This window comes from Varroa destructor, unplaced genomic scaffold (genome assembly GCF_002443255.2).
Source record: "Varroa destructor unplaced genomic scaffold, Vdes_3.0 BEIS01000004.1, whole genome shotgun sequence".
NCBI classification, from domain to species: Eukaryota; Metazoa; Arthropoda; class Arachnida; order Mesostigmata; family Varroidae; genus Varroa; species Varroa destructor.
The window spans coordinates 48,580,559-48,600,261 of NW_019211457.1; the positions used below are offsets into that span (position 1 = coordinate 48,580,559).

The 19,703-nt window shown below is 36.4% G+C and overlaps 2 protein-coding genes and 1 long non-coding RNA gene across 3 annotated transcripts in view; 2 read left to right on the forward strand and 1 right to left on the reverse strand.

The window, feature by feature from the left end:
* The window catches only part of LOC111249333 (mitochondrial inner membrane protease ATP23 homolog), an 11,976-nt gene extending 6,139 nt beyond the window's left edge, over window positions 1-5,837 (forward strand). Inside the window, exons 2-6 of the mRNA XM_022803068.2 lie at window positions 1,598-1,740; window positions 1,969-2,131; window positions 3,405-3,539; window positions 4,316-4,488; window positions 5,574-5,837. Coding sequence (XP_022658803.1) covers window positions 1,598-1,740; window positions 1,969-2,131; window positions 3,405-3,539; window positions 4,316-4,488; window positions 5,574-5,688 — 729 coding nt within the window. The 3' untranslated portion in view covers window positions 5,689-5,837. The remainder of the gene's footprint in view (window positions 1-1,597; window positions 1,741-1,968; window positions 2,132-3,404; window positions 3,540-4,315; window positions 4,489-5,573) is intronic.
* A 3,945-nt stretch (window positions 5,838-9,782) lies between these two features.
* On the reverse strand, window positions 9,783-19,397 carry ebi (transducin beta like ebi). The gene is made up of 5 exons (XM_022803737.2): window positions 18,827-19,397; window positions 14,476-14,817; window positions 12,823-13,955; window positions 12,390-12,638; window positions 9,783-11,092 (listed from the first exon to the last, which is right to left on the reverse strand). Exons 1-5 carry the CDS (start codon window positions 18,909-18,911, stop codon window positions 11,063-11,065), a joined length of 1,839 nt encoding a protein of 612 aa, XP_022659472.1. The 5' UTR covers window positions 18,912-19,397; the 3' UTR covers window positions 9,783-11,062.
* LOC147756307 (uncharacterized) lies at window positions 16,032-18,943 on the forward strand. The gene is made up of 2 exons (XR_015325777.1): window positions 16,032-16,286; window positions 18,443-18,943. It is a non-coding gene; the product is annotated as an uncharacterized LOC147756307 (long non-coding RNA).
* Window positions 19,398-19,703: the final 306 nt, after the last annotated feature.

The following is a 19,703-nucleotide window of genomic DNA, read 5'->3' on the forward strand; positions in this document are numbered from 1 at the left end:
GAACAAGCGGAAAGTATTATATAGACTGGTCGAAAAAATTATATTTGATCTGAGGAAGGAACGGATATATGTCGCTTACCTGGGCCAAGAAAATAGAATTAAAGGGACAGTAAAAGAGCAAACGGCGGAAATGTTAGCAAAACCATATTTTCCATCATCAACGTTGTCTGGATAGAGGAGAAGATGTGATGTGCTCTAAACGCAACGCACCCTGGAAATAATCCTGATGAAACGAAAAAAAGGGACATTAGTAGTAAACGAGATCCGAAGGCATCCACAAGGCGAAACGACATGACAAAAGAGAAAGTAAACTAAGTAATTAAATATAATCAACTATTACACAAACAATCATACACGAAGAGATTGACGCAACGTGTTCACCAGTTTAAATTGACAAAATAAACAATCTATACCTATAGAAGTACCGGTAAATGAGTCGAATTTATTTCCTGTATATCAGAAGGAAAAGTGTCGATTTATTTACATTTATTCCCGTTATATATTGATTGTAATAGTGTTCCAAACGATACATGATAAAAAAAATTAAGAACTAATACGTAGATAAACAAAATAATCGATATTCGAAGGTTAGTGAAATTTTTTTCTATTATTGAAACTTGTTAATCGAAATAATGAGTTGTCTTTCATGAGTAACAGTTTGAACATTTTGAAATTTGCTCAGTGTTATGGGAAAGTTGGTTTACAGAAAGTAGTAAGGGAAATGCCCCCAACCCCAAAGAAAAACTGTAAATCATATGCTAGACTGATATCTACATTTAGAGAGTGCTTAGCTGCTTGTATGTCATAGTGGCACGCAATTGGTTTTGTAGAATGCTGTGCATTTTAAAAGCATCTATTTTTCATTTGTCGTTCTTATGGTTAATGTATGCCTATAAAACATATTGAGAAATCGCTCGTTGTTTTACACAAAAACCCCCCAACAAGATGCTAAAAGTTCAGGAGTCCAGAGTGGTCAATTCCCGTGCCGAGGTATTCGCGAAAGGAATTTCTTTAAGTAAATGAATGCGTAACGTGAATACGGTAAACCAATAAACAAGTGTGAAAGTTTTCTCAAAGCAAGTATGTAAACAACTTACTAAGAACTGGACGTTTTGCATTTTAACATTTATTTTTTATCAAGAAGTTAATTTTACTTGCTCACTCCTTAGTCTAGTATACGGAAGTTCCTGTTGTCATTTGAATATTTTTCTGTAATCAAGTTTCAACAGATTTTAGTTCTTAGGATTATCTATATCGAGGTGATAAAAATAAAACAAGGCAACTTAAAAGAATGTAGAAGTACATTTAGCTGTCGACACTTTTTCTTGTTTTCTTACGTTTTAAAGAAAGCATCTCTGCTTAATAGCGTTTAGAATACCCTAAACACAGCTATTGAAATTAGAGTGATACATTTTTTAAGGAATCTTATAATCGCACCGCACCCGCAAAATTTGCATTATTGTTTCCGATTTATTAATGCAAAATGGTAGTGAAATTTATGCATAAGAGATACACGCACATGCCTAAAATATCTTAATCAACAATAATACTAAGTAACTAAATCTGAGCGAATGCTTTTTGTGTTAACATTTCATAGATGGTTAACGTGTCGAGCCCACTAAATGAGGATCTGAAAGGATATGATCTTTTTCCTGAGCGAAAAGGCAAAGTTGAAAAGGAGTCATTGGCTAAACGAATTATTGTCGGAGATGGAGGTCGTGACACACTGACGCGTTTAAAGTAAGCTATTAAAGAATATGTTTTGTACCTTCAGTGGATCATTTAAATTTAACGCCGTGCAATTTCTGAACTGTAACCAGCATCGCAGATCCCAAAAAACAATTTGCGAAATTTGTTTGATATATATAATAAAACGGGTATTTTTGCTAAAATTGTAAGTGTTTATACGACATATGTGGCTCATATAGTAAAATCCAATTCGGTATACCTTTACATACATTTTTTCAGATGCGAAAATGATGTGGCGACTTGTATTCGAAACGCACCGATTGTCAAATTGATGCTAGCTGCGCTTAAATCGTCAGGTTGTGAGGTAGATCCTAAAAGACATATTAGCTGCGAGCCATGCAACTCTGCTGTCACCGGCGGTTACGATGCAGAAGCGAATCAGGTAAGTACGATTTCAGTCCTTCAGGAGTCTGCTTTCCATCGGCCAATAATTCTTCTAGTGTGGGATAATGGTAAGTAAGTTATATAGTAAACGTTCATGCCTCAGTATTGCGATATTTTGCTATACTAAAATTGTGAACTATATCTCTAACTCAGAAGTGTACAGTAAAAGATAGTGTCGCAATAAATGCATACAATATTAGCCCATTGATTATAAATAAAACAAGCTCAAAGAGCACTCTCTTCAGAAGCCAGAACTTAATGAAACGATTTGTCCAAAAAATGTCCACTACTATTATTATACCTAATTTTGACTTTTCATTTACGCTTTTTCCTTTATAGTAATTTCTTCGCATTCATATGATTAATGTACAGTATTTTATTAGTACCCACTCACTATTTGCAAGGAGGATTTCCATGGCGTATATGCCATATTATTCATATTTGCATTGTCTACAGCCTGGTATCTATGTACTGTAGATGCATTGCTTACATTGCATTTAAGATCAATTCTCGATTGAAACAAATTGACTATACTGGAATGTAGTAATTTTTCTATTGTTCACTTTATTTATGAGACAGGAAAAAGCCACTAGTAAATTTTCATTCAATGTAAAGACCAGGCAGCTAAGTTCTTAGATCGCAAGGGACAACCTCGAAATATGTATAGATAAATAATAGCATAGGTTAGCAATATTTAGCTAATGTTGGCATGTCGATGTTTCAACTTTTTATTAGCCTTTATTTAAATTGATCTGCAACCAGTAGGCATACGTTTTTGACACTTGGGTTTTACGTTAAGAGGCTTTCGGATCATTTGTGAAAAATAAGGGTCGGAGAATGTAAAATAAAATGTGCATATTATTTGCCAAAGTAAAATAAAATCTAAAACGCTGGCTTCAGATACGGTTAGGTTGTTGTGAAGAATCCTACCTTATTTGAATTCGCTTTTAGAGTAAGGACAACATAATTGTTTTTATTTGTTTACCTTGTTTGAAATTCGATATATGAGAATTATTGTTATTTGCACTATATATTGGTAAACATTATGTGGTTGCATAATTCTAATCTCGTATCTGCGATTATCGAAATTGTGAAGTTGCACAAGATAACGACTGCGAATAAGTGGAGTAAACGGACAAGAAATTAACTCGATTCGACTGTTACAAGAAATATTCTTTTCCCCTATAGATTCCTCCTAGGGGAATCTTCTCAGACATTGAGATAAATTAAACATTAAGTGCTTTATGGATTTACCTATATACTTCTGACAGGTAGTAATCTGTCAGAATAACGTTAGTGGAAGCGGGTTGGTTCAAGGTGTTCTTGCGCATGAACTACTTCACATGTTCGACAAATGCAGGACAAAAATGGACTACAACAACAACGAGCACGTTGCTTGCACTGAGGTTAGAATTAAAGAATTTCAAGTCGATCAGAACATTAAAAGATATATAACGAAAAATTTTGCGTTTTAAAATCTGTTGCCCCATTTAAATTTATCGTGCTCACATATCGTGGTTTTTAGCGTCAATCCTCTAGCTGATAACAATGTAGTGTTTCTTATAAAGCTGTAGAAGCATATCGAACAGAAAGGAAAAGTCTAAATCGTCCAATTACATGATTGCAAATGAAGAGTAAATAAAAAAAAGATATATCTTTTTTATATATATATATATATATATATATTTAAACCTATCTAGAAAAGCTGACAACGACATATGATTATATATTAGAAAGGCACAAATAACTTGAAACAAAGGCAAAATTTAAGTAAGTTTAGAAAAACTGTGAATTTAAGATTCCGATAATTTAATTTACAGCAGCTAATAACAATTTAATTTTTATTCAAAACTTCACTTTACTAGAATAGTTCACTTTTTATTTGGTATCTCATCAGGTGTTAAGGAAAGAATGGAGATCTATCAGTATGCAAATACGGCATATGAAACACAAAAAAGAATTTGTTCACATGACTATATACTTTTCTAATCTGAAACTATTTATTATATAATAAAACAGACATTTGTGCTTTCACGAAGGATGTTCTCAGTAATCGAAATAATGATAGTCATTTGCTTAACTTTGCTTGCGCAAGTTATGCGAAAGTGGTTTCACGTTGCCTGGAGACTAGAATGAGTGCGTATCGATCAGCGTCTGTACTAATGTTTGTGCAAAATTTCAGATCCGAGCGGCGAATTTATTGCATTGTTCGTTCTTGAGCGCCTTTGTGCAGGGAGTTGCAAGCCCGTTCAGCTTTAGTAAAAGCCATGAAAATTGCGTTCGGTACAAGGCTATCCAATCTCTTGTCGCAGCAAAAAAACTTTCTGTATTCGAAGCTGCATACAATGTAGACAAGTAGGTTTGAGTACTAAACTATACATCTAAATTGGAGCATATATACACATATACATTCTATTAGATCCTATTAGATTAACTGATACCTATTAGAGGCAGGCCGGTTTGTAGCTAGGTATCCGGTCTCTAAAGATACTTCTTTGCAACCGGTAGCACCGGATCAACGTGACGCCGACACTGAAGCGAAAAATAAAAACGGCGGTTAACCGGGAAGGAGTGTCAGCAGATCAAGACGGCGTAGGGTGGTGCATCAAATTGGGGAAAGCTTTGCCAGGCTACTCCTTAACGTCATTTCTGAAGTAGGGGCGAAAATTAGCTGTTATACAATTCTTCAGCGCTGAACGAAACCTTACCAAAATCAAAAAAACTTCTTTTTGCTTGAAATTGGCGATTTACGTTATTGCCAGTTTGCACAAAGTCTAATAAATCGGCCAATTTATGACACAGTTTCGACACAAAAGGTTCGAAAAAACTAATTTCAATCAGAAAGCTATTTTTTTTTCATTTAAATTTGTGATACAGACTAGACGGCCGTTTTAGAAAAAGAAGCATCAGTTCTTGATTGGCTAGTCTATATAAGCTCCAAAGGTTAATCTTTTTGAGACTTCTTGTGCTTTTTTAACTTCTTTACTATTTTGAGCTTTTTTTTTATGGGGACTTGTAGTCTGTTATCAGCACGAAGTTCGATTTAGTTGGAAATTTTTGTATGCAATTTATCTGAGAGGCTTTTTGGCAACCGTTTTGCAACAATGTTTTGTAAATAACTAATAGTTTGTGCCCCAAATCATAGCTGAAATCAGTGTATGATGGCTATATTTAACAAATATGACCCTTAGGTCATTTTTTCTTTTATTAGTCGGTTCTGGTTTAGATGCAGCTTTAAAAACAAAGCAAAAAAATATAAGTTTACATACCATCCTGAATATACGGTTCAATACGCGCATAAACATGCAAATTCAAGTAGTTTGAACTAGCACTAGTGGGTTTTAAAGTTGTAACATATAATTAAAACGATACAGTACAAGTTCATGGCTACGCTAGAGTCAGGGATAATGTGGCTATTCTGTACTTTATATCTGTTTCAGAGTGTTCAATGTTTGTTACAATGACCTTGAGCCAGTAGGCCGCAGATTAAGAAGGAACTCGCAAGATATGGAAAAGGCTTACAGGGATCGATATCACAATGGATACGGCTTCTAATACAGTTTATTATCAGTACTTCAAGTAATAAGTTTCCTTTATACGGACTTTTTTAGGAATATATGCTTTCTTTAAACATTGATGTAATACATTTTGTTGTGTTCACCATAGTATTGATATAAAATAAATAAGCTCTTTTTATCCTCGTGCTTCCTTGGAATTCATTATATCAAATAGCACATCAAAAATATTTAGAGTCTTATGTCCATAACTCCGTTAAACACATCAAACAATCCAAGTGTATTATCGAATTAGCTATAATTACAGTGCACTAATATACAATAGGCTATTACAAGTGAATCTTGCGGACTGTGAAACTAAACGACTTTTGAACTGCCCGCTACCTGTAGACAGAATATACTCCAGCGACCTTCGAACTTGTAAATATCAAGTTTTTGTTTATCGAACGCCGTAGAAACTTATGGAAAATGAGCCCTTAAGGGAAAGCACAGTACATCGGTACGTGAACGGAGCAAATATTTATAGAAAAAAAGATCAGAGTGTTGAAAACTATCGAGAAAGTGACCAAATATAGAGACCCGAAGGCCAAGAGCACTTTGCAGCAATAAAGGAGGCTCTTCATCAAAGCAAGTTTGGAGTCCTAAGGGCTATATCGGCCAGAACTGGCATTTTTCAGGTAACCTATTGCAGAATTGTAACTCAAAAACCGAAAATGTGGGAACTAAATAAAATTGATTCCAGACGGGGTGGAAATGAGTGTAATACACTCAACGTGCAATTTGCAAAATTTTAATCAACAAAAAAACCCGTCTGGAGCATAAGGTCGCCATGGACGATACGTGGTTTAGTCCCTACTGCTAGCCAAGTTGGGTCAAGCCAAAAGTACAGCGTTGTTCTGGAAAGAGATAAGTTCAATGCTAGTGTCGAGTGGATAGGTTCGGATGTAAAATGGTGATAGTCTTGCAACAGACATCGAAGGCACCTATACTATGAGATACCCTCCGAAATCGAAACAATCGGACCTTCATGAGGTTCATGAACCATTCGCACAGCAATTAGAAGCACGCAGTTTAGTTACTTGATGACAGCGCCAAATTTCAACGAATTTCAACGTTGTGTCTCAACTATTTTCTGGATTGAGAAAAAAGAATATCCGAAGTCCTTGTGACTTCGGAGTTTTCCAGCTCATTAAAAAACTTGTGGGTAAGCTATGGAGAAATCACATACGGAACAAATGGTACATGGCTATCTAGAAGTCGTCAGGGTGCTAGGGTATATATATATGTAAACGAGGAAGAGTATCTCTGACACGTATTTGAAAAAGCATCGTTATAGTCAAAGTAGTTCAAAAGATATATGATTTTAAAGCTTACTTACAACAGCTTAACAAATGTTTTATAGTTTTGCTATGCTGAATTAAGAACATTCGCCTATATTTTATTCAAACATTTATTACAGCGCTCTCAAGTATTTTAAGACCAAGCAAGCAATTGCACAATGTATGAGTAATAATAATAACGTTGGTGACCTTTAAATTTAATATACTACGAGAAGCATCCTGTTCTAAGTGACAAATAAACTGGCAAGTGTTATGCCGACGGAGCTATGTGCCAGCCAGGTATGTATTCCAATCGATGTTCGTCTTTGATTCCTTGACAGGCATAGGTCATCTTGAAAGGACCTGCATAGGTATGTTTCGTACAGCCAAGTTTGAAGCAATGCTAGGCACTGATTTGAACACCCATGTTCTAGCGGAGGAGATCCTAAAGTAGCGAACTTGCACGTTTGTTGCATTATGGAAAGAAGTTTAAGCAGCCCTATCAGCTCGAATACGCCGATTTCGCTAAATATATTTCTCTCGATAACTGACATTTTCTGCACTGTAAGTACCGCGGGATGAAGTACCGCACATATCTAGTTCTAGTTGACTATTTAAAATGATCGCTAAAACTTATTTCGTTAAATATATAAGCGCACATATTTAATATATTGAGAATTTTGTTTTATCTACTTAGTGTTATTTACTGGTATCGGATTAAAAACCCTATTTTCAGACTTGAGTATGGGCTTAGTACAAGCAATATCTCAGAAATCTCAGGAGCCGGAAGCTTTGGTCGAGGGTCTTTAGAAGAAAAACTAGCATAAAGAATTACGACAGCAAACACTGCGCATATTCTGCGACCTTCTACAAAAAATCTTTTTCTATAAAGATACAGCTTTCCACAAATGAATAATTACCCAAATCGGAGTGGCTGATGGAACATGGGTGGAGTGCCGTTTAGTTGAATATCGCAGTAACCTTGTTCCTGATAGAACAACACAAGTCTTAAGATTGGCTACACAACAAAATGGCACAACTTTGTTGTTACCTTTGGTAACACTGTTTAACAAATGGACTTTTTAACATCATTATATATTCTAGTAAATTTTCCATCGATACTGTTCATAATAATTAGGTCTTATAGTCAAAGTTCAAAAAACCCTTGGTATCTTCATTACTAAAATCGGTTGTTTCTTGAAGAACAGGAAAAGCGGCCAAAGTGGAACCACAGGGGTAAGCAGGTGTTCCCATAGCGGAGCGCATTACGGTAAAGGAAATCATTGCTCAAAATATTCGATTGCATACTTATATTTTGTGGTCAGTGTAGTTTTTGTATTTTACTCTCTGCCAGTCTTCGTCATTCGGTAATTGTTTTGCGTTGAGTCAATGTAATAATTTTACCAAGACCAATAATGGTAAAAGTAGCATTTAAGCCTTCATCAAGCCGCTTAGAATGAGAGGATCTTTCACATGTCATTTAAAGCACATGTTTGCACTAGCTATTTTTCATTGTTCTGACAGCCCCAGTACCATTCAAAAGGAGTTTGGCACTGATTTAATTTTACATATACAGAAATAGCATAGCGGCATTGAACAAATCAGACCTAAGTAGGCATATTAGTGATAGTAATGCTTAAACAATTACGTGGCGATATAAATTTTCTTCGCATGGATTCTGGCAGCGGTAACTAAGATCAAGATGCGGCATCAGGACGAAGAGCATATACTATGAAGCAGTTTACCATTGCGTAATTGTATATCTTGGTATCGCCCAGCCGGTTTTCGCCGGCAACCAATGTAATTGAGAAGAAGAACAATATATATATATATATATTAGCTCGTTCCTCTTTTACGATAGAACTCTTTCCTTTATCGGCAAAATCCAACGTGCAATTAGCTTACCAATTTCCTTAAAGACATTTCAAAATATTTTATAAGAGCAGTTATAGTTTTTTATAAGGTAGTTAGAGTTCTATACAGACGAAAGATATATATGAGTAAATTTAATTTTGCTTGTTGAACTATTCCACGGCACCAGGAAAAAATTATCTTTCTTGATGAACACCTAATGAGTACTTACTACAGCTTAGAATTAATTTTCGTTAATGTTTCGCATATCACAATGCGCATCACAACATGCAACTCAATTGTAGGTTACGTATAGTCTTACATAAAAAGAGAAGAAAATGTTTTAGGTATTTCGTTGTTCGACACTTCTGTCGGAAATCGACTTGATCCTTTTTTAAACGCTGTTTAAAATCTGTTTGCTTAAAACACCGTGAAGTTTCAACCCTTGGTAATTTTTTTTTAAATGACGCAACAATATCATAACATGTGACCTAAGTCTGAACCAATAGGACACTTTTTTACAACACAGGTTCCCTGTCTTAAAGGCCGCAACAAACTAAAATTATACTGAAACGTTATTTTTTGATAGACTAGGTTGGAAAATATGCATGGCCTTTCCTATCTCGTAATGTGTCTAAGATTCTGCATTTTAGAACTACAAGGCTCGAGACGATAGCGCATAGTTTGGGTAATAGTTTAATTAATTTCCCAAAAAGAATTGTATGAAGCAAATTCAACCATGTAAAAATTTCTCTTTATCGAAGAACCGAGAGAGTTACAAACTTTCAGTTCTTTATGACTATACCGTCTACCAAGCAATACAAATAACGAACTGTAAACGTTTAAACTACGAAAAGAGCTTTTTCATGTCAAATGTAGAAAACGAGTTGTATTTGTTTATTTTTATGATGGCTCATAACAGGATTCCCTTGGTCAAATATATCAAATGGAAAACGTCAATATATATTTGATTGAGCCATAGGAGTTGTCCAGTTTATTAAAACAAGAATATATTTACACAATCCAAGCGCAGAGCACTGAGTAGGTGTGGTGGCTGGGCCATTTCGTTTTTCAAACATCATCACTATTATTAAGTGGAATTAATAATACTATGCTATGTAGTCGTAATCCTTTTTCAGTTATGTTTATGGCCACCTGTGAACCTCGACTTTCTCTTACTGCTATTAGTGTTCCGTTATTTTTCTTAGTTTTTTATTTTTAACGCTCTTCTTTGTTTTTTTGTATGTTTTTCGGCTGTGTACAGGTGGAGTGCTCAACGCTCCATCATTTCTTTACAACATGGGTACTCTACAGGCAGCGACAAATTCATTTTTATATAAATTTGTCATACCATACTCGTAAACGCTCACGCTTCGCTCTTGTCACAAGTATTTATTATTTATATGCGCTTGTCTTGTCATATCTCTTTTTTTGTTTCAACATCACATCTTTATAATTATATTTGTCTCGAAGTAGTGAACTGTTATTGATCACACAGTTTTTTTTCTAGCAGCAGCAGAAAAATGAACTCTCAAAAAATTCTTTCGCGCTTCCTTTTGCACGAATTTTATGCACGTTCATGAAAGGAAAAATCCTACAACGACAACAACAATGGAAACATCCACTCAGATATACCCATTCGCTTTTCTTTAGCCTTCTGTTTTATAGCTTACTCACTTATGGTCAGCGTCTTGCTGGCATACCCGTCCTAATATTAAACATCTTGTTTACATACACCCATTTTAGCTCGGCATAACTTGAATTGATTCATGACACAAACTGATTAGAATTTAACATTTTTGAAGAGAAGTAACCTCGTCAATTAGGACAAAAGTCCGATTGTTTTTCTTTTACAAACGGGATGAATCAAATCGAGTCAATTGGTGATCATTCATACACTTTAAACAACAATTACGTGGCCGTATATATGTTATTAAATTTATTACTTCTGATAATCTTGTTAAGTGAAGTCTACAATATATATATATATATATATATATATATATATATATATATATTTTTTTTTTTTTATCGTCCAGCTAGCAAAACAATAGAACCATTTAAGTGCGGACAGGCTAACCTACAATATAGAATAAAACTAGCAACTATAGTAATATTAGCGTTATTCCATAGAGCAGAAGTAAACCGAATGCTGCACCCCCTTTTCCTCGTTTGGTCTTCTCACATGATTTTCCGCTAGTGATGACAGCCATTACAGCAGAATTGTATTCACCATTTTTCAGATTACATTCTTCGAAGGTCCAGTACAAACACCTGAATACAAATGATAAATCTAGTTAATATTGACCATTACTCATAATTGTATATGTTGCATCTTAGAATCAGATAGACCTTTCTAAAATGATTTTTGTCTATATCAGATTTCGCAAAATACAGTGGTACATGCTTAAAAGATAATTGAACTGACAGCTTTTACCGTGTCTGTCTTATATATAATTTCAGCCTGTGAGGATTTGATTCACGAACTCGAGAGCAATCGATACTTTTATTTCTGATACCTGAAGAAAGCAAGTGTTTGTTTTTTCCAGAAGAAAACTCTCCAAACTCATCATCACTAAAGCAAGACCCCTACGTTTGAAAGATTAGCTAAGATCAGTTAATCGCCGGCCGCACCACTCCCGAGATAACACGTTTGCTGGCTGCCAGAAATCAACGGCCTAGGCTATTGCCAATTTCCACGCAACTCTTGAAGAAAAGATATTCTCGTAAGGTAAGACGAAGGATCAACAGCCGGAATCAGATTTGAAGGGCCATTTTCAATCTTGATAAACTTTTGACGACGAATGCAGAAATAAGCAATCATTTTGGAAAAATTTGTCAATTAGGCCATTCAAAAAAATTTCAATGGTTAGTCTTTTTTTGAAGACTCAGTATAGCATATCAATACCGCATTACCCAGAACTAGAACAAACGTAGAAAAGGGGTTTTCGGGAACGATTTGGTAGTATTTGAATCAGATTCATGACTGTAACGAATTGCATTTGTATAGATAAGAAGCGTGTTAGGTAAGGATGTTCCTATCGGTACATGAAAATGAATCGTTTATTAAAAAAATTTGCCTTCATTTAGATGCTGTTTATAAATATATATGTAAATTTTATATTCTTTACTTCGGGCACTCTAAGTATACAATATACCTTATATCTGATGCTGATTAAACTTACAGTAAGTAGATTTTGGGTTGTTCCTAATTTTTTATAATATTTATGTAAGACCTAAAACCCTTTCTTTGCAGGGTTTGCGCTCACAAGCACTTTTTTGTTTATCTTTTGCGTTACAAGTCTATACTAACTGGGTACTCCAGTCACGCAGAAAAATATTTAAACATATCAACAAAAAATGCAGGTATTGATCTTTAAAAGTGTACGTAAAACAATAGTCGGGATACTAGCGTGAGAGGTTAAACACTAATTCAAAACATAATTATCCTAATATATAACATAATATTTATATATAAGTATGTATTCCAACAGTTTTTTTTTCTAAATTAGTGTGTTTGTCCGTAAGCTATGTAGGCATTAAGAATTAACTGCTGGTAAAAATATCTTACTGATCCGTCTGATGCAGAAGCTCCGACTTTGTCACCCTTTGCATTCCAACACACTTCAAAGATACCTCCGGTTCCTTTATACGAATGCATCAGTTGACCTGTCGTCGTGTTCCATATGTGAACACACTTATCAAATGAGCCGCTCGCTAAATAACGGCCGTCAGGAGAGAACGCTACCGAGTACACCGGTTCTGAATGCTTTGTTAGAGTGTATAAACATTGACCCAACTCCACTTCCCACAGCCGAACCTGTAAATAGCATAATATAAAACACGTCGGTATTGTTATGAGATCTTGCACAAGAGATAAATTATTAGCTTGAGTGCTGTTTATGCAATATGGAATAACCGCGTAAGATACAGATATTCCATGGCATTTGAATTTATGGTTGACAAAAAAAAACACCTTTATTCAAAAATAGATATTTTTTTACCGTTGAATCGAACGATGCTGATGCAAGCACTAAGTTGATATTGGGGTTCGCCGTTTGTGGACCGGTAGGACTCCACTTGATCGTGTATATTTCCTTATGATGCGCCTGAAGATCATGCACGAGGCCTCCATGAGGAGATTCCCTGGGTGTCCATATCTTTAGCGTCATATCATCTGAGCAGGATGCGAGCAGCACACCTTGAGGGTCCCATTTAATAGCATTTACCTCGTTTGTATGACCCATAAAGGTTTTTATTGGTTTATCCACTCCTAACTTGCACACATGAATGCACTGATCCGTTGAACAAGAAGCAAAACTAACATTGCTTTGCCAGTCGACGTCAAGAGCAGGCGCCGTGTGAAATGCAAACTGTTGCGTGCAATTACCCGTGGAAGCGTCCCAGATAATTGTCGTCTTATCTACACCAGCTGATAGGATATAATTTCCTTTTTTATTCCATTTTAGCGCAAATATTGGCCCCTTGTGCTGACCAAGAGTACTGGCCAGACGTCCTTCCGTTGTCCAAATGCGGGCGAACCCATCGTACGAACCCGTAGCTAATAGAGTACCTTCCGAGTTCCAATCCAGTGAGGTGACATCCTTATTACTTGGAACCTCCGCTCCCCCGCGCTGGATGCAGTGGCGTAAAACCAGTTGCTGGTTAGGTCCCGTAGCAGAAGTAGGTTGACTTTCGTTAAGATTCCAGATCCTGGCAGTTGAGTCGCCACTTCCAGAGGCCAAAAGGTCCGAGGTGGGATTCCATGCGCATATGAAGACTTCGCTCTCGTGCCCCCTAAGAATCGTTGCTCGCGATGAGGGTATGTCGATAGAGCCGATACCTAACAGTCCAGCACCCGCAGGTAATCCGCCAGCAGGCTGTTCAGCTGCCACTGGTGGATCTGCAGCACCACCGGGTACAGCAGCAGGAGGCGTAGGATTGCTAGCACTGTTAGCTGCGTTGCCTGCGATAATCGCTGTATTTCCTGATGATGCATTCAGTTGCTTGACGCTGCTGTTACTATCTTCATTATTGTTGCTCGCGGCCGTTGTTGGTGTCCTAGTTGAGGTATCCATAGGAGTAGCCACAGTTGGAGTGACGGAAGATGTCGTCGGAGTTTCTACAGAATGGTTGGCTGAAACGTTACAGATCAAAGCACAAAATAATTGCATTACAGCACAAGTAATATTATAGGATTTGCCGATTAAGCAACCACCTAATTATATTGGTAACTAAATCAGCGAAGTTAAACATTTAGACTGTATTCATTCGAACTTACCCTAAACAAAATAAACCCAAGCGTTGTACAAGATTTGCATTTAACAAGAACTTTAGGATAGAAATTTTAGGAAAGAGTTTCGAACACGACACGAAGTAATTTTACCGAGACTAAGCATTACAAAAAGTAAACTTTGAGATGTATTGAAGGTGAAATAAAACATTTTGGTTCAATAAGCAACAATCAGCTGACCACTTATTACGCTATCACAGATATTTGCGACGTGCCGATACAGCAGTTTATATATACTTAGCTTATGTAGACTCCTATGTTTGTAAAGCCAAAGATGACACTTAAATACAAAAAGTCATTTCTACTACATTACTACAAAACGTAAAAACAAGAATTAGTGGGGAGAGTGCGATTGATTGCATACCTTTAACGTCTCCATTGGTGGCGTTAGCAGCTGGTGCGGTACCGTTATTGTCACCATTATGTGGTGTGTTACTGTTGCCTCGATTATTACTCGCTGCGGGCGTAGCGTTGGCCGCTTGGTCCTGTTTGGCTTTTTGGTGAGCCGCCTGTTGTCGTGCAGCAACAACGTCTGGCATAACAGCGTCGATAAGCGATAAAGACTCGATCATCCGTTCGGAGCCATCTTCTCCGATAGAGATTTCAGCTTCCGTATATTGTAGGCCCTTTTGAATGATCGACAACAGAGCTGCTGGTGGCACAAGAGCTCCATTTATGTTTGATTGGGAAATATGCGACTCTATACCTGATTAGCAGAACCAATAATAAAATGAATCGCCGTATAATTTACTTACTGTTTAACCGAGTCAAAAGCGGCTCTTAGGATACATATATAGGTGGTTATGATTGTATAGCAGATACCTGTATTCGACATTGCTTATGCGACCTTGATCGTAGAAGACAAAAATAAGCTTCTATGTCAAATTGTTAACAACTTTCAGCTTCTATTGCTCCTGCTAAAAGTCCACTAAACATCAATTCCAAGAGCGAACAAATTAAATGAATCATACCTTTGGTACATGCACAACCATATGTAGATAAAGCGCGTTGTCCTCCGTCTTCATTCTAACAATCACTAAATATATTACTCTAATACCAGATATGTAGAAGTGTCAAAGATAAATGGCCTAGCATTTAGCAAATTTAAGTATAGTATTCATGAATATTCATAAATGAAAATTTATACAAAATAATCTTAAAAAAAATATTTTTTTACCATAAAGTTTTAATTTTAATGAATTTTAAAAATTTGATAATTAAATGAATATGTTTGCATAAAATATTATAGGATAACAAATAATCGCATATTTTAAATATTGTTAAATCTTTTTTCAAAGTAAATTGTTACTTAATTAAAACATATATCCTTTTTGCCTTTATTATCCTGCCGAAAATGTGAAATTTCTATCTATGACAATATCAACATGAAATTCTACTGAGTTGTTTGATTAAATTAGTTGATTAAAACTAATGCCAACAGCTATTTGCAGGAAATAATTTCATTGTACTGATGCATTTTGAGTTAAGTCAGTTATATTAACGGTACATAGCCATAAATAATAATAACCACAAGCAGAATTTTATTTATTCCAGATTAAACATAATCTAGTAAATTATGTTGTACCCATATATATTTATACCGTGCGAGTGCTAAACGTTCTCATTAATTGCTGACTCTCAATAGTAGCGATTCACCTAAGGGAACCTGTGTTCTTCCCAGCACTATTGCTATTTAGATCATTATTATAATTCGGCGGTAAACGTCTGATGCTTTTCTAAAACTAATCGCTGCGAAGGATACCTATACTAGATTCGCGCATGGGCTTTATCCCGTGCTCATTATACTCGCCTGTCTGCTTAAAGGCGTACGATAAACTATAGGATACAAAACCAATTTTATTTTATTTTAGCTTGCTTTTTGCGACAATAAACGATACGAGGACTGCAGATAATCAGGTTCGCATAGGCACATTGAGTCCTAGTATGTACGCTTTTAAAGCGCTAGATCAATCTTTAAAAATATGAGAGAGCTTAGTAAACGAAGCGCTTTTTTCTTAAGTAGACCACGTAAAGCCGATATTCATCTTGCCACTCCATGGTTGTAAACTATGAAAGTGACTCCTTGGTTTTGATAAATATTACGAATGGATACATATGACCCGAGGAACACTACTGCCTCGACTGCGGCACGTTTTGCTATGTTTAAGAATAAAGGTATGTACAAAGGAAGACTCTACGTTTTCGTTTGATACCTATTTTAAGTCAGTTGATCATACGTAAATGGTGGCAGGAGGTCCACAAATCGCATCTGCTTTTTAACATTAATATGAAATATTTAAAAAAATATTTTTTTTTTTAATATTTCATATTAATGTTAATATATAAGTACAATTTACATAATATATATGTAAGTATATATATATGTATAATATATATATATATATACATATATATATATGTATAATATATATTACATAAGTGATAAATGTAAAGGTTGCTTATTGAGTTTTAATGAAGTGCCCATTTGGGCTAGCAAAACATACAGATTTTCTCGAGTACAGTAACGCGCTGCAAGTTCTAGAGTTTAAAAAAATAAACGGTCCTTGCGCTTATATGTCAGATGTTATAATCGCAAGTATCCTGAATTGCGACCGTTAGTCATAACACAAATCACAGACTAGTGAAAAATAGAGTAATATTTTATAGGTCCCTCAGATCTTCTAATGTACCCTAATAAAACGCAAATTTTTGGGAATATCAGTGATCTCATCGTATGCCTATATGATGGAGCAGTTCACTTAATATGCGGCGCTATGGACTGCGATGCACTTGCCGCAAAATAAACGTATAGTAAACTAGACTTTTCTCTGAAGACGGTTGTTAAATGTAAAGAGCTAGGTAGGTATTGTTATCAACGAATTCAGACGGAGCTGATCATATGTGGAAAGTTTAGTTCTAACGCTGGTTCCTAAAACGGGAAGCAACGTGTCCTCTCCATTGATGGAACCACCCTCGTACAAGAAGGCATGTTTAATTCGAAACAATGTGCCTTATCGAAAACCCAGACCCGACTGTTCAAAAAGCCGTGAGCTGGGATAGTGAGCAATCTCTCATGGCAACGTTTTAGATAAAGTTGAAAGACGAAGAGAAGGAATAGAATCAGAAACGTATTTCGCCTCTGTGGAATGTTTCGCTAGAATTGCTGAGTGTAGTTCACCAAGATAATAAAGATTACAATATTATGGGGCGCCAATAACCGACCATACAGCACGGGGCTTCTTGGACATAAGACTTGACGGATCAACCAAAATAAACCCGTTTGGTATATTTGAAAAAACGTTGTCTTATTTCCCGTTATTATCGAACGTGTGGCGGTTCCAAATATTTGTGACAACATTACAATATCATCTGAAGGACCATTTAATTTTCGATTTTTTAAAAGATTCTAGGGTTTCGAGTTACTATCAAGCAAAAGGTACGTCACGCTTCGTTTATTATGCTAAAAAGCGGATGTGATTAATGTAATTCTTGTAATATTGGACTTTATACTACCATTGACGTCATTAGACTTTAAATGAGTATCAAAACAAAATCGCAGAGTTGTCTTTACTCCACACATAGCGTACGTACCTACGTAGAAGCGTATATACCTGTCAAAAATCAAAAAGCCGAGCAATATGTACTGATATCGGCACCTGCTGGAAAAATACTTCATTGGGTTCTGCTAGCTGGTCACGGGTCGATCTGGGTTTTCCAAGCAACATGGATATTTAAATAAATCGGATGACTTTCTTTATGAACGTTATTATGTAAGAGTGCCATTGACAACAGAGTAATACAAAGCCGTAATTCGATGTTTATAACGGTTTATGATAGTCTAATATGTTGACGAGTAACCACAGAGAGGTGAAATGTTTCTTGTACTTTAAGTCTTACTTTGCTCTCGCAAGGCATACACCAGGAGATAATTTATATTCAAATTCACGTACACGCTTTTGCAGACCTATTAAACAGCTTAGTTCCGGACGTTTTAAAGTGTTCTTGCAATTTAGCAACTCAGTCAAGACCACTTTGTTAGAAAATGCATATTGGTTATTAGTAACACCAGACTAATGAAAAAGAGTTACTGCTTCTACGATGAGGATTGTTGAATCAGAAAAGAATCATTCATCCAATAGACAGAACTCGCATTTAATGAACAGTTGTTCCTAAATACGTAGGTTCTAAAAGAATATCTCTCTAGCTTATTTTTCGAAATGCAAAAAGGGACAAATCCAGCAGTCGTAAACTTTTGATATAGAATGAACTTAAGATACAAAAGATTGGTGGCCGCACTCAAACAAATATTTTATTACTTCTGTTTATTACAGATAGGAGCAATAACAACAACAGGCTTGGCGACATTAAGTGGTTGCTTGAGTCGCACGAGAAAATCATATTCCGGCAGGCACCTGTGGCATGAGGCGTAGCAAATGTACACAGAACGTAACACAGAATCATGTGTGAAGGGCTGTTCAAATTTACCGTCGAGTACACTTCACCGATTTCTTCAATATATCATCAGTCCAGCATAAGTTTGTTATCACGTTGAAACTTAGGTTGGCAAAACGAACTTCGCCGAGCTCTACCTAAGCATAGCCCACGAGGACTGTTCTTCGTGAAATCAAAATCTTGATCAGGTCCGGTAGTGCTGTAGTCAGATCATGAGAACAATAATCACTATTTTTCAAGATTACAACGCATAATGCACTCACCGAATGTGTATGCCGAGTGAAAGAAGCCGGACTCCTGTAGATAACGATAAACGAGAAAGTTCACTTCGTCGCTGGAAAAACTCATTGTCACAGTCGTTTTAACTAGCGGTAAGATTACGATCGGTACCCGCTGAGCTATCCCTATATTCTGCCAGTTCTTTTTACTACTAATCTTCTTTGGTTAATGTTGGGGGTACAGAGATGATAGGCCAACGAATGGCTGAGTGGCAAAGGTACACCGGTAGTTAACCGGTGGATACCTGCTACCGCCAAGCTTCTCCTCTGTGGCTGCTTAGAAAACTGGTGTTGGCGCCGCGGGACGGACAGGGGCCGCGTGCCTACACCTCAACTTGAAACTTCGGCTGTTGGCAGCACGAACACACGTCGAAAGGAGGGATAGAGTTGCGTTTCATACCTCTCGTACCTGAGCCATTCTTTCTGATTACGACACTCAACGTGCCTTAACAATCGACCACTTGCCGCACTCAGGATATTCATTAAGCCGCTCACCAAATTCAATCTCCAAAGGTTTGTTGTGATGCGACGTTAAACACTGAACGAGGTCACTGATGACATTGATTCGTATCGGGCACAGCATTTAATGCCACTATGTTACTGTTAGGGCGATCAGTCGGCATCCCTCTTGTTTTCCTTACTCAGAGGGAAATTTCAAAACCCTCCGCCGCTCTATTATAAAACGGACTGCGCGAATAGGTGGAAATTAAGTTATAGATGATTATGGTGAGCACTGAAACGCTTAATTTTAATGGCGAAGATAGTAATACAAGAAACAATAACTTAGCTTAAATAAAAGCGCTAAGAGAAAAAAGATTAATTTTAACAGTGGAATTCCACTTAGAGGCACTATTCTCACTTT